Source organism: Narcine bancroftii, chromosome 5 (assembly GCF_036971445.1).
Source record: "Narcine bancroftii isolate sNarBan1 chromosome 5, sNarBan1.hap1, whole genome shotgun sequence".
Classification (NCBI taxonomy): Eukaryota; Metazoa; Chordata; class Chondrichthyes; order Torpediniformes; family Narcinidae; genus Narcine; species Narcine bancroftii.
Genome location: NC_091473.1, coordinates 16,856,293 through 16,875,113, shown reverse-complemented (window position 1 = coordinate 16,875,113; position 18,821 = coordinate 16,856,293). Strand labels below are relative to the sequence as shown.

General features: G+C 45.0%; 1 protein-coding gene across 1 annotated transcript in view; it reads left to right on the top strand.

Moving 5' to 3' along the window:
- plxnd1 (plexin D1) overlaps nt 1-15,490 on the top strand; it is a 116,130-nt gene extending 100,640 nt beyond the window's left edge. The window contains exons 31-36 of the mRNA XM_069936897.1: nt 6,027-6,131; nt 7,106-7,269; nt 7,909-8,056; nt 11,761-11,901; nt 14,636-14,710; nt 15,168-15,490. Coding sequence (XP_069792998.1) covers nt 6,027-6,131; nt 7,106-7,269; nt 7,909-8,056; nt 11,761-11,901; nt 14,636-14,710; nt 15,168-15,284 — 750 coding nt within the window. The 3' untranslated portion in view covers nt 15,285-15,490. The remainder of the gene's footprint in view (nt 1-6,026; nt 6,132-7,105; nt 7,270-7,908; nt 8,057-11,760; nt 11,902-14,635; nt 14,711-15,167) is intronic.
- Nucleotides 15,491-18,821: the final 3,331 nt, after the last annotated feature.

Genomic DNA, 18,821 nt, shown 5'->3' with positions numbered 1-18,821 from the left:
TGTGTATTACATTAGCTACATCCTCGTTTGATTTTTTGAAACATATTTAAGGTACACTAAAGTACTTCCTCAAGACCAGGCACTGTAATATTTCTGTGTTCATATCACGTCTGATCTTGCCTTCAGGCATTTCTGATGGGTTTCCCCCACTGAAAGAGAATCATCTTTCTGACCTTTCCCAACTCCTCCACAAAGCCTTGGAGTTTCCTTGGCTCAGATTTAGACCTCTGATTCTAATTCATTCTTCATCCTAATGACGAATCGTGTCTTTGTCACTTCTCCCTAAAGTCTCCTGAACAAAAAGAGTATTTATTAGCAGCAAACACCATCTGCAGGAGGAACGGAGCGGGTCAAGTGGCATCAGCAAGAGAAAAAGTGTGGTCGACTTTTTGAGCTGGAACCCTTCATCAGGATTGAGAGTGTGGAGGGGAGAGAGGCAGTATGATGTGAATAGGGAGGGGTTGGACAGTAAATCGGCAGCAGGTGAAGGATGATGGACAGGAGCAGTTGATTGGCAGGTGCCAGACGGATCCTTTCAGGTGGACCAAATGCCTTTGAGTAAAAGCAAAGATTATACCCCCTCCAATAAATACTTACCTACCTGAATGCGTCGAGAGCGCCTCCAAGGCTCTGATGCTAACCCTCCTCGGGGAGGGATAATCGGCGGAGCATTGTGCTCTGCCAACTCACCTGAATGTACAGTGGCACTAAGCAGCTGTTTAGGGGCAGGCTAATGACTTAATCAGCCTGTGACCCAACTCCCTGTTACCTGACAGCCTCCCACCCCTCTGAGAAGGGGAGGTTGGCGGAGGCTGTTGGGGCAGGGGCCAACTGGGGCAGGGGCCAGCCGGTCCAGGCTGAGACAGTGTGGCTGGCCACTCTGGCACCTCACTGAGCACTTCAGTCTTCAGGGCCGCTGTCTGTGGTTCAAAATGCAGCATGGCAATCTTCCCTACCCATAATCCCTCATGCAGCTGGAACTGTTCTGAAAAACGCAGAGCAGTTCTCCTGCGTGGGGGATTATGGGTAGGGAAGACAGCCATTGCTATCCCACATATTTATGACAGTGGCGCTGCGGCACCAGTCTCCCCACCTCCATCAGATCCAGAGGGTGCCTCTAGATAAGAATGGGATGCTGGAGCAGTCTTTTAGAGCTGCTGCCTGAAAGGAGTGTTCATAATTTTCAATGCATTCCTGTCACCGGCCTCAAGGCTGAGGGTTCACCTGAAGAAATGCCCCAAAGAGAGGGAGAGACAAGAAAAAGAGAGAGAATGGGTTATGAAAGTCAAAGGCTGCTGGGGCTGAAATATAAGAGATGGTAGTGGTATCTTGAGAAGTGATGGGTAGAGCTCTAAGGGAAGGAAACGAAGGTTGGGAGTGGGGGGAGCTGGATGTAGATGGGTGCAGCAAGGGGTTAAAATGGTACGGTGAGGGTAGAATGGAAGTGACTCAGAAGAATAGAGTCCATGACCCTCTGGCTAAAGAAATTTCTCTGTTTTAAATGGATGCCCTCTTAACCTAGATTCACCCACCAATGCAAACATCTTATTCATATCTACTCTGTCCAGTCCTTTCATAATTCAAAATGTTTCTGAGATTCCCCTCTCATTCTTCTATATCCAATTAATACAGTCCAAGAGTTACTAAATGTTCCTCACATGTTAGCCCTTGCATTCCAGGAATCATCTTGGTAAATCTTCTCTTCTAAAATAAGGGGCCCAAAACTGCACACAGTTCTCCAAATGAGGTCTCATCCATGCCCCATAGAGCCTCATCAACATCTCTTTACTCTTATACACTATTCCCCTATAAATGAAGGCCAACATAGCATTCACTTTCTTTACTGCTGATCCAACCCGTTGGCAAACCTTTAGATTATCCTGCATGAGGACCCCCCCCCCCCACTCCCCACCGTCTCTTTGTACTTCCAAATTTTGAATTTTCTCCCCATCCAAATAATAATCTGCCTGTTTGTTTCCTCTTCCAAAATGTACAAACATACATTTCTTAACATTGTATCTCATCTGCCATTCCTTCACCCATTCCCCAAGCTGTCCAAGTCTCTCTGCAACCCTTCACTTTCTTCAACACTTCCTACTCCACCATCTATTTTGGTGTCATCTGCAAACTTAGCCACAAAATCATTCAATCCATAACCTAAATCATCAATATACATTGTAAAAAGAAGCCGCCCCAAAATCGAACCCCACAGAACACCACTAGTAACTGGCAACCAACCAGAACAGGATCACTTTATTTCTACATTTTTCTTCCTGCCTATCACCCAATCTACTATCTTTCCTGTTATTCCATGGGCTCTCATCTTATTAAGCAGCACTTTATCAAAGGCCTTTTGAAAATCCAAATACACTGTATCCACAGCCTCTCCCTTGACCGTCCTACTTGAGATTTCCTCAAAAAATTCCAATAGGTTGGTCAGGCAGGATCTTCCCTTCATGAAGCCATGCCAACTTGGACCTATCATGCCATGCACCATCATAACCTCATCCTTGAGGATCAACTTCAATAACTTTCCAACTACCAACATCAGACTAATAGGCCTGTAATTTCCTTTTTTCTACCTCCCTCTTTTCTTAAAAAGCGGAACTACATTTGTGACCTTCTGATTCTCAGGAACCATGCCAGAGTCTATTGATTTCCTGAAAATTATTTCCAATGCCACCTCCTTCGTGGGTGAACCTCATCCAGTCTGGGAGACTGATCTCTTTAGTCCATTTAGCTTACTAAGCACCATCTCTCGAGTAATCTTGACAGTACTTAATTTTATTCTCGGAGACCTCTGACTGTCAGGTATTATTGCTATTGTCTTCCTCAGTGAAGACACAAAATACTCATTTAGTTTCTCTGCCGTCTCTTTGTTATCTATTATAATTTCACCAGCATCATATGAGGTGTTGTTCACTCTGGCAGTAGGTTGGACAGGTTGGTGTGGGAATGGTCTCTTGTGTTTAATTCAGTCACCTACATCACTAAACTGCTTGGGACCTAAAGACAATTCCCACCAACAATTTCTGCCCTTTCGTGTTCATGAGTTATGCTCATACAGATTCCATCATATGATTTAACAAAACAACATTCATCCTCCTCCTGTCTCACTTTTTCCCCCGTCCCCATCTCACTCTACCTCTCCATCTCCTCTCTTCCTGCAACATTCTTCCCCAACATTTTGCTGTGTGTCTCCAACTATGTCCTAATGAAAATAATTTTTAAAAATGTTTTGTCATTCTGCACCAAAGATTTTCACTATTGTTGACCATGTCCCTTCGCTGACTAAAATTGATCTAGCTCATTCATTTCTTTGCTGTCCTCATCTTGATGGTTGTTATATTTGTTCTGTTTCTTTGTAAATCACATTAGTTTAAAGGGTTTCCAACCTCCCCATTATTCCAGTTCAATGGCCAATGAGCACATTTCATTTTGATGGAGTTCATTGTTGTGCAGGAACATGTTCAGGCAGTGGATGTGGTGTATTTGGAGATTTCCCCATGGTAGGCTTGTTCAGAAAGTCTTGAGGCATGGCATGGGATCGAAGGAACTTGGCTGCTTGGATTCGGCATTAGCTTGCCTGCAGAAAGCAGAGGGAGATAGTAGATGGAATGTATTCTGCCTGGATGTCAGTGATTGGTGGGGTTCTGTAGGGATCTGTCCTGCTCTATGTGATTTTTTATATACGACTTGGATGAAAAGGTACAGCAGTGGTTCTCAACCTTTTTCTTTCCACTTACGTACCATGAAGTATTCCCTATGCTATTGGTGCTCTGTGATTAGTAAGGGATTGCTTAAGGTGGTATGTGAGTGGGAAGGGAAGATTGAGAATCACTGCTCTAAACCCAATTGTTACTGAAATATTTGGCTTGAGAAAAATTGTCATTGGTCCATTTCCTTTGGAGTTATGAAACCATGCACGTAATGAGCCAATTAGGTACAATTAATACAGTAGTTTTCAAACTTTTTCTTTCTACCCACATATCACCTTAAGCAATCCCTTACTTCATGTCATGTTCCTATGGCATAGGGAATACTTAAAATGATATGTGAGTGGAAAGAAAAAGGTTGAGAACCACTGAGGTAGAGGAATGGATCAATACATTTGCTGACGACATGAAGGTTGGAGGTGTTGTGGATAGTTAGTGGAAAGAAAAAGGTTGAGAACCACTGAGGTAGAGGGATGGGTCAATACATTTGCTGATGACATGAGGTTGGAGGTGTTGTGGATAGTTACAACAGGATATTGACAGGATGCAGATTTGGCCAGAGAAGTGACAGATGGAGTTCAATCTGATAAGTGTGAAGTGATGCATTTGGGAAGGTTGAACAAAGATGGAGTACATGGGTAATGGTAGGATTGTTACCAGAGTGGAGGAATAGAGGGGGTCCAGGTCCATAGATCCCCCAAGGTTGCTGCAGAAGTTAATAAGGTCGATGTGAAGGCATCATGTGTGCTGGCCTTCATTAGTTGTGGGATTGAGTTTAAGAGCTGTGAGGTAATGTGGCAGCTCCTTAAAATTCTCTCAAGGCCACACTAGGAGTATTGCATTCAGTTCTGGTCGCCTTGTTACAGGAAGGATGTGGTCAGGGACGTTGGATAACATAGAAGCAAGGCTGACAGAACCAGAGTTTTTTTTTCTTTGGAGTGATGAAGGATAAAAGGTGACTTAATAGAGGTACAATAAAACCCCTGGGGTCCGGAATTCAAGCAGCCGGAGCCTCAAGCAACCAGCAAAAATAGAGGAAAATAAATTTTAAAAAATTAATTGAATATGAATAAAATAATAGGTAAAAATACACAAATTTAAAATTGTAAAGGTAAACATTCTTTGAAGAAACACAAACCTTTGGTGAAGATCAAATATTTAGCCAGTAGAGTGCCTTGGTCATGCTTTGCTCATTGTAGCCGTTTGAATAAAATCACATTACCCAGGATGAAGACCTAGTTGATGCTGCTCGCTGTTGGGGTTACCCTCAAAGTATCTCCTTATCCTTGCTTAGTAAGAGTCACCCCAGTCAGAGGCTTTATTTGTAAACTTTTATTGTTCGACTTTTGGGCAGCTCTGTGGAGGGGGGAAGGAACCTACAGATACAGCAAGTTAAATATTTTCAAAGAATGTGATTGAAAATAAAGTAAAATGCTTTAAGGTTTATATATTCATGCAAGTGAAGTTTGTTCAGTGCAAGTACAGTATAGAATTTTTGTCTTTTGTCTTTAACAGGATGCAGATGTATTAGTTAGGCATTGTAAGAGTAAGTCTCAAGCAACCGGAAAATACACTTATCCGGTATCTATCAATTACATCAGGTGCCTGATTATGAGGGGTGTAGATAGGGTGGACAGCCAGCACATTTTTCCTGGGGTGACAAAAGCAAATACCAGAAAACATCAAAGCAGTGGTTCTCAACCTTTTTCTTTCCACTCACATACCACTAAGTATTCCTTATGTCAATGGTGCTCTGTGATTAGTAAGGGATTGCTTAAGATGGTATGTGGGTGGAAAGTTTAAAAACCACTGTTTTAATCGTACCTAATTGACTCGTTCTGTGCTTGGTTTCACAACTCCAAAGGAAATGGGCCAATGACAATTTTTCTCAAGCAAAATGTTTCAAACAATTGGGTCTAGAGCAGTGATTCTCAACCTTCCCTTCCCACTCACATTCCACCTTAAGCAATCCCTTACTAAATCACAGAGCACTGATATTGTAGGGATAACTTAAAGTGGTATGTGAGAGGAAAGAAAAAGGTTGAGAACCACTGATTTAAGGTGAGTGGAGGAAAGTTTAAGGGAGATGTTGGAAGTTTTTTTTAAATACACAGAGCAGTGTTTGGCTAGTATATATTGCTGGGGGTATTGGAGGAGGCTGGTGTAATAGGGCCATTCAAAAGACTCATGGATGTCAGAAAATGGAGGGTTATAGGTGTGAGGTAAGGAAAGGCTAAAGTGTTATGGAGTAGGTTTGCTTCTACGTTGTGATGTTATCATGGAGTAATCACATTTCTTACTCCACACCAGGTGCTTCCTAATGATGAGCTGGTAGAAACCAGCCGGTCACACAAACACAGCCAGCGGAAGAAGGTTCTGCCAGAGATTTACTTGACTCGACTACTCTCCACCAAGGTGAGGGGTTTATGCCGTGGACTAATGTTGAAGCCACAATGAATCCCTGCTCCCCCTGGCCTGGACCTTGTGTGTATCTTCGTGTGCATGTGCTGGTTTGCAGATTCTGTCAGTGCAAAAGACTGCTGTGATCTAAGTAAAACTGCTTGTACAAAAAACAAATGTGAAGAAATTTAAGCTTTAAAAAAATTTTTTTAACAACACAGTAGAAGGCCCTTTCAGCTCATGAAACCCATGCCACCCAATCAACCTACCAACCCAGTATGTTTTGGAGGGTGGGAGGAAGCCCATGGAGACACAGGGTAATGTACAAATTCCTTATAGACAGCGGTGGTTTCAAACCCAGGTCACCGGTGCCGTAATAGTGTTGCACTAACCACCAGGCTAAGTGTGCCATCCAAATTACCGTGCTATCTAGAAGGGGCAGGGACCCCAATCTGTAATGCATGGCCTACAGTATATCCCCACCCACCAATACCTTACTGCACCAGGATCCATGATCTGCAGTATTACCCCTCTGCCTGTATAGGGAGTGATCAGACGTTGTGGATAAAGAAAGCACTCTGACCACAATTTAGTGCAACTTAATCTTTACTAATACGCCGATCACTGAAAGTATACAGGCTTCAATTAACCTTAAAAATTCTCACTGTCCCAGCCTGATATACATCACAAAACCCAGAACTGGTACTTGTATGAAATAATGTGGTCAGGCTTACTGATGAACCAACAGCTTCTCACTGTTCCAGGTGAGGTGTGCCTCCTGACACAGTCCTCACCAGGATGTTACTGCCAAGGCATTGAACGTTTCTTGGTTCACCACCTGTACAGTCCAGCAGGGCCCCCTGCACCATCTCCCCTGCCCACTCACGTGCTCCACATGCCACTAACCTGGATCCTTTGCATACTGCACTGATTCCCTCCTCACCCCAAAACACCTTTGTCCTTATTGGTGTCTCCACTCCTCATTCCAGGGAACGCTGCAGAAGTTCCTGGATGATTTGTTCTGTGCGGTGCTCAGTATCCATGCAGTCAAACCACCCTTCGCTGTGAAATATTTCTTTGATTTCCTGGAGGAGCAAGCGGAGAAACGGGGCACTGCTGACCCAGACACCCTGCACATCTGGAAAACCAACAGGTGAGAATGAAGCAGACAAGCACACATCTACAATGTAAACTGGTCCGTCACTGAGCCAGACACCCTGCACATCTGGAAATCAGACGTGGCATTGAGCCAGATTGTCCACATCTGGCAAAAAGACAGGCAATTGAGAGAGACATTGACACAGGCATTTTTCACACCTGGAAAACTGCGGGACATATTGGATATGTAAATAGAAAACAAGCTGGTGAGAGAAATGTGGACCCAAATGCCCTCCACATCTGGACATCAAGTAAATGACCTGGCAATTTTACACTGTCCTGATGTACCATAACACAATGTGCAGATTGTAACATCAGTCCCAAGCAGTACTCAGCTCCTGTACCAGAGCTCACTCGGTCTTGCTGTACTTGTGGTTTCTCCTCAAAATGCTGTTCCGACAGGTTCCTTGTCAACACCGTGGCCAGGTTGATATGGTCCGGAGTGTGTGTGGGTCTGTGAACAGTGGCTCTTCTCCAGATGTGCTCCCTCTGTGTTCTTAACCAGTCAAATGAGCTCACACAAGTCCAGTCAGGCCTAACATCCTGTGGATGTTCATACCTACTGAGTTTCTCTTTCACATGTCTGCATATTTTTGTTCAACTCCAACTCAGGTCCTGTTTTCTCCTCTTTCAGCTTACCACTGCGGTTCTGGGTGAATATCCTGAAGAATCCTCAGTTTGTATTTGACATCGAGAAGACAGACCACATGGATGCATGTCTCTCAGTCATAGCCCAGGCCTTCATTGATGCCTGCTCCATCTCAGACCTACAGCTGGGCAAGGTACAACGTCAGTTTATGCTGAATCCAAGCGGGCAGGCTACAACCTACATCACGTGTGATTGGTTTGCAGAGGCAATGTTAAGAGTGAGTTACAGGATGGATGAGTCCATTTGAATCCAGCCCCTGTCTTACTCCCTCATAGCCCTGCAAATCCTTTCAGATCCTTAGCCTGCTCCCTTTCAATGCCATTATTTGAATCGGTCTCCATTATATCCCAGCAATTCATTAAAGACCTCAGTCACAAGAACAGATTTTCCTTGCATGTCTGTACTGAACATGAAATCTAAATCAAACTAAATCTCTGCTTCTTGCACCCGATAGATCTCCCTCCACTTAAAATTCATGTCTATCCAGAAGCCTCTTAAAAGCTCCTACTTCCACCACTGACTCTGGCAGCCCGTTTCAGGCACCCACCACTCTCCCATTCAAATATTTGTCCCCCACATCTCTGTTAACCTTCCACCCTCACATTAAACATGTATCCTACTGTGTGACGCTTTTACCCTGGGGAAAAGATTCTGACTGTCCCCCTATCAGATCCTCTCATGATTTTGTAAACTATTAAATCTCCCCTCGGCTTCTGATGCTCAAGAGAAAACAACCCAAGTTTGTCCAACCTCTCCCCACAACTCATCCCCTCTAAACACAACCACATCCTGGTAAACCTCTTCTGTCCCCTTTCCAAAGCCTTGATTTCTTTCCTGTAATGGGGCGACCAGAATTGCACACAGTATTCTAAGTACAGCCTAACAAAAGTTTTATATCGCTGCAATGTAACCTTATTTTATAATCAATGCTCACCCATACACCTTTTTGACCACCCAACTAAAGTGTGTGACCACTTTCAATGAGCTGTGGGATTGGATCTCCAGATCCCTCTGCTGGTCAATATTTTCAGTTCTGCTATAAACCACCCACATTCCCCTTACATTTGACCCCCCAAAATGTAACACCTTATACTTGTCAGGATGAAACTCCACCAGCTATTTCAAGTTTATTATCATCTGACTATACATGCACAACCCAACAAAACAGCATCTCACCAAACCTTGTTGCACACACAAAACAATACACCATAAAGATCACAAATAATAATAATAAATATATTAATATTTGGATGACTTTCACAGTTATAAGATACTATTCATCAATCTCTCAGTCTGTGGAGGAAGCTACTTACCAGTCAGGAAGTTCTGATTTTGATGTTCCTGTACCACCTTCTTGATGGTAGTGGATAGAAGATATTGTGTGCTGGATGGAAAGGGTTTTCTATAATTCCCTGAGCCCTGTTTAAACAATGATACCAACAAATGACATCTATAGGGGCAAGGGAGGCCCAGTGATCCTCTTGGCTGTTAAAATGATGCTCTGCATTGATTTCTGGTCTAATGCTTTGCAGATATCGTACCACAAAATGATGCAGCCAGACAGGACATTCTCAGTTGTGCTCCTATGAGATGTTGTCAAGATGGGGCCGATAGCCTTGCCCTCCTCAGCCTCCTTGCTGCACCTTCCTGACTAAAGAAGGGGTGTTGAGAGTCCAGGATAACCCTCTACACTCTCCACCAATCTTTGTATCATCTGCTTTATTTTTTTTTATTTTAAACATTCATCTATTTTTTCATCCAAGTCATTTATATCCACCACAAACAACATGTCCCAACTCCAATCCCTGCCGAACACTACTGGTCACAGGCTCCAGCCCGAATAACACCCTTCCATCACTGCCCTGTATCTTGTGTCAGACAACCAATTCCATATCCCATCTATCAATTCACCATGGATCCCTTGCATCTGCACTTTTTGATTCAGCTTACCATGAGGAACCTTGTCAAATATCTTATTAAAGTCCATGTGGACAGCATGCACTGCCCCACTCATTATCCATCTTTGTCACCTCCTCAAAAATCCCAGTGAAACTGGAAAAAATGACACATCGGCTGTCCCTAATCTGGCCACCACTTTGATAATGTGAAAAAAATAAATAAATCCTATCCCTGGGAATCCTTTTGATCTCATACCAGCCATCTGTCTCTTCCTACAACCCACAAACTGTATAAATGCCCATGGAATACGTTTGGATTCCTTTCTGCTTACCAACAGGTTTTCCTGTTGCTATCTTTTTGGCTCTCTTACTACCTCCATAGAACCATTGAACACTACAGCACAGATACAGCCCCTTCAGACCTGTGCCAAACTATTATTCTTCCTAGTCCCATTGACCTGCTCCTGGACCATAGCCCTTTATACCCCTTCCTTCCAGGTACCTGTCAAAATTGAGCCCAAATTCACCACTTCAGCTAGCAGATCATTCCATACTCCAAACACTTTGTGTGAAAGAAAATTTCCCTAATGTTTCCCTTAAATATTTCCCCTTTAACCTTTAACCCACATCTTCTAGTTCATGTCTCACCCAACCTCAGTGGAAAAAGTCTGCATATACTTTACACCCCTCATAATTTTGTATATCTCTATCAAATCTCCCCTCATTCATTCTGATGCTTCAGGGAATAGAGTCCTAACTTGGTTCACCTTTCCATGTAACTCAGTTCCTCAAGTCCCAGCAACATCCTTGTAAATCTCTTCTGAACGCTTTCTATCTTATTGATAAGTTTCCTGTAGTAGGTTGACCAAAACTGCAGACAATACTCCAAATCTGGCCTCACCAATATCTTGTACATCTTCATCACAACCTCCAAACTCCTATACTCAATGCCCCTTCCCCATCCTGAACTTTCTGTGATAAGCCCAGTTCTCCCTTGGGTTAACAACCAGATATTTTTAATGTGCTCCTCACCTTATTTTATTTCCTATTTTAGCATGCATTTTTTGGTCATCGAGGGACCTCTAGGTTTAATTTCCCTGGCCTTTTCCCTCAAGGAATATCCCCAAAACCATCTCCAACTTAAAGACATTCCATTGCCTAATGCCAAGCTTCGATTCCAATTTATCTGAGCCAAACCTGTTGTCATCCCTGTTGAAATGGAACCTCTAAATGGCTATATTTATCTCTTTTCTATTATTTCCAGATTTTGGATGCTCCCACAGTGATCCTTGCTCCACCCCATCCTCTAGGTTCAAGTCCAGCCACACATACCACCTTCCTCAATGGGCCAGAAGCAGACAGATGAGAAAGAAAAATCACTTTCTTCCTCTCTTTGCAATAACAACATGCCACTGAAGTCCACAGTTATCAACGCTGCCTTTTACACATCTCTGTCATTTCCCTGTAGGTCTTGACCCTCCATATAAATATTTTGGGATAATTTACTTGGTTATAGGGCACTGTTCATCAATCTCGCAGCCTGTGGGAAGAAGCCATTTTCCACCCTGGCAGTTCTGATTTTGTTGCTTTGTACCTCCTTCCAGATTGTAGTGGGTCAAAAATACTGTGTGTCAGATGGAAAAGATCCTTAATAATTCTTCAAGTCCTTTTTAAGTAATGCTCCCAGTGAATGTGGTCGATAGAGGAAAAGGAGGCCCCAATGACCTTCTCAGCTGTTTTGCTGATACTCTGTATTGAATTCCAGTCTGATGCTTCTTTGCTGCTACCCTCCCACACATTGATGTGGCCAGACAGGACACTATTCAGAACTGACTATTAATGTTGGCCTTGCCAGCAGTTTCCCACATCCCAAAGAACAACTGTTGATGAAAGGCAATTTTGTGTAACATTTAGGATAACCTTTTCTTCCTTTCATTAGGATTCACCAACAAATAAGCTCTTGTATGCAAAAGAAATCCCTGAATACAAGAAGGCTGTGCAGAAGTATTACAGAGAAATCCAGGAAATGATCACACTGAGCGAACAGGAGATGAATGCACATCTGGCAGAGGAATCCCGGGTAAGGACAATGCAGTGTGCAGAACCCATCCACCTATCATCTCTGCTCAAGGGACATGCTTCATCAGCATTCCTGGGAATAGGATATTCCTTCAGATCTCGAAAATCTTTGGTGGAGAGAACTCGAGGCTGGTTCAATAGGGGCACTCAAATACTCTTAGGTAGGTACATGGATGCAAGGAAAATAGAGGGTTGTGGGTGGGAGGTCATTATGTAGCTTTACATAGCTCGGCACAGCATTGTGGGCCAAAAGATCTGCGATGTTCTATTGGCTAATCACACTACATACTCCATGTAGGTGGTTCCAAGCTCATCATTTGGCCCACAATGCTGTGCCAACTATGTAAACCTACTCCACAATAATAGAACCCTTCCCAGCCGCGCACCTCTAATTCTCCATTTTCCTTGCATCCATGTCCCTATTGTACCAGCCTCCACCACCACCCCAGCAATGTATTCCAGGCACCCACCAATCTGTAAAATTACTTACCTCTGATATCTCCCTTAAACTGTCCTCCTCTTGCCTGAAACAGATGTCCCTTGGATTTACTATGGTCACCCCAGGAAAAAGGTGCTGGCTGTCCACCCCATCTGGGCCCCTCAATTTTATGTACTGTGGTGACACAAGTAGTTGTAGCAGCAAACCAGCCCTGCTTGTCACACATGGTCAGTGGGGCAGCTATAGCAAAGATGGCACCACGGGACCTTCTCTTCTGGTCCAGACCCGAAGAGCGCGTGCGCTTACTTCAGCGTGACGCAAGTTCCAGAACGCAAGAGGCAGGCAGAGGACAGCCTGCAAACTTCAAAGTAAATCAGTTGGGCTAAATGAGCTTGCAGCCAAATTTCTCAGTCTTTTCGCTGTGCTCATACACAACACACCAAACTGGTAACCCCAACGAGTCTCCACGTTCTGAAGACTTGGCATAATGGACCCTGCAGCCTGAGGCGCCATTGTGTTAAACTGCCGACCTTCTGGACTAACAGGCCCCGCACTTGGTTTGGCCAAGCGGAGGCCCAGTTCCAGATTAAACAGAACATCCAATTCGACTAAATACTTCTCTGTCGTCAGCTCGCTCGACCAGGAAGCCGCCTCTCGAGCCGATGACCTCCTCCAGGCACTGACAGAGTAAGGTAAATACATTGTTCTTAAAAACCTCTTCATTAGCACATACGCCCTTTCACGACGTGAGAGGCACTAGGCTCCTTCGCTTTGACGACCTAGGGGATAGGACTCCATCCGCCCTCTTAGATGAGATGCTCACCCTGTCAGAAGGCCACAAGCCGGAAGATATTAGGCTCTAACAAGCTGATGCGGATTTCAGCCACCCAGTAGGGTCACTGCAAGAGATGTTCTCTACCGCTCCAAGCGTCAGCCCATAGACACATTCTACCACGTTACAAGACCTCTGCCCAAGGCTAGCCCAACACGTGAGCAGCCCCCCCCCCCACCCAAGACCTAAAAGGCCTGAGCCAAAATGGTTTTTCTACCATCAGTGGGAGGCCGCCAGCCGTGCTCATTTTCCAGGAAATGACATGGCCAGCTGACGTTAATGGCCATGGAAGCTGGCCGACTGAGCAGCCTACTCACATCTGGGTCAAGATCTCGGGCTGTAAGTTTCTTGTGGACACAGGGGCAGAAATAAGTTTCATTCCCCTGATGTCACCTTGAGACCTCATGGGCCTATCCTGTAGGCAGCCAACAGCACCACCATTAAAACTTTTGGCAAATAACATTCCTCTGCATTTCAGCAAGACTATTTTCAATTGATCATTCACACTGGTTTCTATGGACAAGCCTCTGCTAAGTGCCAATTTCCTGCGTGCCCACTCTCTACTGGTGGACTGCCAGGGAAGACAACTGGTCCATGCAGAAACTTTCCAGGCAGTGCCCCTCGGCACATCCAATGAGCTAACTACCCAACTCGCCTCAGTGGAGACTCCATACGGCCAATACAGCTGCCTGCTTGCTAGCTATCCATCCATCCTGTGCCTCCAGTTTACCGTCGCCTTGTCGAAGCACAGCATCCAGCATCATATTGCAACCGCAGGCCTGCCAGTACACGTCTGGCCCCTGAAACACTCAACGTCGCCAAGGAAGAGTTTATGCGCATGGAAGAACTCTATCATCCTCCAGTCTGACAGCCCATGGGCCTCACCCCTCCACTTGGTGTCCAAGTCCAATGGCAGCTGGAGATTGTGTGGGGACTACAGACACCTAACCGCTACCTGATTCCCCATATCCAGGCTATTGCAGTAAATCTCACTCTTGACGCATCGCAAAAACACCAGTGCCAGTTCTTTGGTGGGGGAGTGTGTGGCAATGCACAGTTGTAGCAGCAAACCGGTCCCACTTGTCACGTGTAGTCAGTGGGCAGCCGCAGCAAATATGGCATCGTGGGATTTTTTTTCTTCCGGTCCAGACTGGAAGAACGTGTGCAATTATGTCAGCGTGACGCAAGTTCCAGAACACTAGGGGCAGGCCGAGGCCAGCCTTAAATCAGTTGTGCAAATAAGCTCATAGCCAGTCATCTCAGTCTTTCCACTGCACTTGCGCACAACACCTTTGTTAAGTCAAATTCTCATCCTTCATTGCTCCAATCCAGGCAACATCCTGGTTCTTCTGCACCCCCACCAAAACTTCTACCTGCTTCCTTTTCAGGTGACCAGAATAGAACACAATATTCCAAGTATGAAGTGCACCAACTCTTTAAACAATGCCTTTATTTTCTTTACAGAAACACCAGAATGAGTTTAACACCAAATTTGCCATGGCTGAAATCTATAAATACGCAAAGCGGTATCGCAGTCAGGTAAGGCCACCAAACTTTAAGCTCTGCTGAGCCAATTACTTTAGCAAGCCAAGTCATTAAAAAGAGGCAGGCTTGCTCCTTTAACAGTATACCTGACTGGCATTCGTCTCACTCTCAGCCACTTGCTGCATTATCTGTAGGAAGATAGAGATTGGGAGGATATAGGGGAGTGGTGTCTCACTCAGTGCAGGACACAGTCAAGTGCAATCCCTTTGTTGCTTGGCCACACATTGAAAAACTATGTGCTTGACCCAGCCACCCACTTGGTCGTGTCCATCTACACAAATTCACAGAGCTCCCATGAAGGCTCCAACACCATTGCAGCATCCAGCTCACCAGTAGATTGTGTTCAAACCAGTGGAGTGTTTCAGAAAGTCCCCTTTGTGAATGTTCAGGGCTGTTGGCGGTTCACAGGTTAAGTTCAATATTCAAGCTCTCCCTCTTCTGTCCCCTCCAGGTGATGAATGCCTTGGAATCAAACTCAGTGACCAGACGCATGCAAATGCAGCACAAGTTCGAACAAGTCATTGCACTGATGGAGGACAACATTTATGAGTGTTGTAGTGAGGCATAGCCTGTGAGAGGTTGCAGACTGACTACATGAGAACCTGCTCATCCACAACAGGTCCTCACTACAGCAGGCTGCCCTTTCACTTGCTCCGCCAGGGCATGGAGCTGTGGACCAGCCCCACAACACTGATGTGGCAGCATTGACTCATTGCAGGCACTCGATTCCTTGGGCTCTCGTGTCTGGGACAGGTGGGGGTGGGGGGGGGGGGGGGGTTGATCATTAGTGTGTGCCTTAAGTTTCAAGTTCAGCACTGGGGTGGGTGGGAAGGTAGATTGAGGAAGGGAGATCCTTTGAATGGGATGGCACGGTTGTAGAATCAGTTAGTGTGCTGCTATCACAGTACCAGCAACCCTGGTTCAATCCTGTATTGCCTGCAAGCAGTTTGTACATTCTCCCTGTGACCTGCATGGGTTTCCTCTGGATGCTCCAGTTTCGCTCATGTTCCAAAGATGTGTGGGGATTAAAAGGTTAATTGGTCACATGGTGTCTTTAGGCAGCATGGACGTGGACTGGAAGGGCCTGTTACCATTAAATTTTAAAAAGGCTATGGCCCAGCTCCAGGGAAGAGCTGTGAGTGGTGGGACAGCTGGCTGAAATAATTAAGGATGAGTGGCGAGGAGGGAGATGGTTACAGGTGGCTTTTTAACCGAAGGAACACAGCAAGAATTCCACAAGAGAAGGTGAAAGTTAACACTCATTGTGGAATGAAATTCTCAGGGATTAATTTCTGGCCTCAGACTTGAATCAGAAGTGGTAAATGGGATGATGGTTGTTTTTGTATTGCGAGATTATTTACAGCAGCTGACTTTGGGGATTGAGCTCACTGTACCAGCTCACCTGCTGTACCAAACTTGCTTTGGTCTCCCACCATTACCTACCAGCTCTGGTTATTAATACTTCCATTTGACAAATTGTTTTGATCAATAAACAGATCTAATTAAACCGTCCACATCAGCTACAGACCTATCTCCATGTTCACATGGGAAATTCCCCTGCCATGTTGGGGAATCCCCCTCCAACTCCATGTGTTCACATAGGTGTGCCCCTGCCTCATTGGGAAAGCTCCCTCCACATCCCATGCCACCAAGAGGTGACAGGATCTATGCAAAACCACTTTTAACTGGCTACGTTGTTTGCCTCAGAACCAATGGTCTGGAGAGACCAGGGCAGGACCTGTTCTCAGGCTTTACTGCATCACCAGCCAGACAGGTTTAAATGGGAGTTAGCAGAACATTTATAACTCATCTCATGAAGGCCTCACCAGCAAACCATCCAATTTCATCCTCACATAGATAATTAATGAACGGATATGATAGGCCAATGGAGCCCCTCATTTTTCCTCACCTTGCAATTTGCATGGTTAGCTACCCAACATACCTTTTGTTTCAATAAAAAGTGTTTTCATGAACTCTGTCTTCATGTTTGGATCTGTCGAGATGTGGAGTCTACAGCACCCTCCTTGGGAAACACGACAGGAACTTGGCCAACCTTGTGGTGGATCTGTGATGAAGCTCAGGTGTGAATGAGAAGCTCACAAGAAAACCATGGGCTCACTCCTTCTGTCCAAGACCAAGTCCCCTCTCCATCTTTCTCCCTTGTACATGCAATTTCTGTTGTATCATCTTAGCCTTTTCTGTTGTATCATCTTAGCCTTGATAAAGAGTTCAGGCCTGAAATGTTGACTGCCCATTTCCATCAGTGGATACTGCCCGACCTGATGAGTTCCTCCAGCAAGTCTGTTAAACAAGAAAGTCTGCAGATGCTGAGGTTAAGTGCAATGCACAAATGTACTGGAGAAACTTGGCAGATCACGCAGCAACCCAAGGAAGTACGGATACTATGCGACCTGCTGAGTTTCTCCAGCATGTTTGGGTACAGATTCCAGCCTGTGCACTATTTGTGTTTCTCATGGGCTGTACTCATCTGCTGACACACAGAAACCACTGGTAACCCTGCTTTGGGCCCACAGGCCTGAAACTTTGACTGCCTTTTACTTTTCATGGATGCTGAGTGACCTGCTGAGTTTCTCCAGCATGTTTGGGTACTACACTTCTTGCCTTTAACCTCTGCTGCGTAGGTCTAGGACCTTTTATCAGGACAATCCACGTTAACTATATCCTTGATGATTTTATAAACCTCATGAGGTCACCCCTCTAGCTCTTTCTCCCCAGGGAGAAAATTCCGAACATATGCAGCCTCTTCTTGTAAATTAACCTCTAATCCCAAGCAAATCTTAATGAAAGCTTTCTACTTTTCTAGCTTGACCAGAAATGCACAGTATTCCACATGTGGTCTCACCCACATCTTGCACTGTTGTAACAATATCTCAGCTACTATATTTGATGTCCTGACTGATAAAGCATTCCAAATACCTCCCTCATCCTTTACCCATGTAGCCACTTGCAGGGAACAGTGTACCTGTACCCCCTCAATCTCTGAACTCAGTGCCTTGTCATTTTGCAGGTCCTATTTTGGTTTAACTTCCTAATCCATCACTTTGCATTTGTCAAATTCTGCCTGCCATTACTTGCCCACTGACTGGTTGAATATTCCTCACTGTTCCACACCTAAATATGTTTGACAAGAAATGGACCCAGCACCAATCCTTGCTGCTCTCTAGTGGTCTCAGGTCTCCCATCTGCACCATACCCTCCATCAACACCTGCTGAATTCTTCTGCCAAGTTATTCTGTACCCAATTGACCTGCTCATCTTGGATCCTATGTGATCTGACCTTCCAGACCAGCCTACCATGTGGGACCAAGCTGAAAGTCCATGTAGACTACATCTACCACCCTGCTCTCATCACTCCTCTTGGTCACAAACTCCATTCAGGAGTCAATCCCCCATTCTTGCTGTCTGTCCCTGATACTCCACACCTTTCCAGATTCAGGCAGATCCTGTCCCACAGAGTAGTCTCCAGTAACTTGCCCATTCACCGACCTGAGCTCCCCACCTTGTCCTTACAGCCCTTCATGAACTAAAGGCATAGTATTAGCCATTCTCCAGTCTCAGAACCTCACCTGTCGCCAAGAAAGATACAATCCTCCAATTGGAGCCTCACCAACATCTCATACAACTGCAACACAAAGAGAAGTGTGCACCCAGTGGGGAATTGGTCTGGGCACTTTACTGATTTTCTGGTGCAATTGGAAATCCTCTGCACACTTACCAGCAAGGCAAAGTTCTGTGTGAATGGTACACTGGTACAACTCACAGGCCACTCCTTCACCAAACACAACAGGTGACTGTGTCCATTTTCAACAAGTCTCCTGTGGCTCAGTAGGCCCTCCACCCAGCACACCACACCAAGTCAACATCTGACAATTTCTGCACCAGCATGAAGGTGCAGTCACAAAATATTGACGTCAAGGCATTTTCCTGAGCACATTTTTTTGAAGAGAGAGTGGGCAGAAAAGTTCAACTGGGTGCTTACCAAATCAGCACTTATTGACAAGGTTACGTACAGTTGATTGGTCAGAAGTTGAATCATCTCTTCATCCTCTGGGAACAGAACATTCCAGCACAGTACATTCCAGCA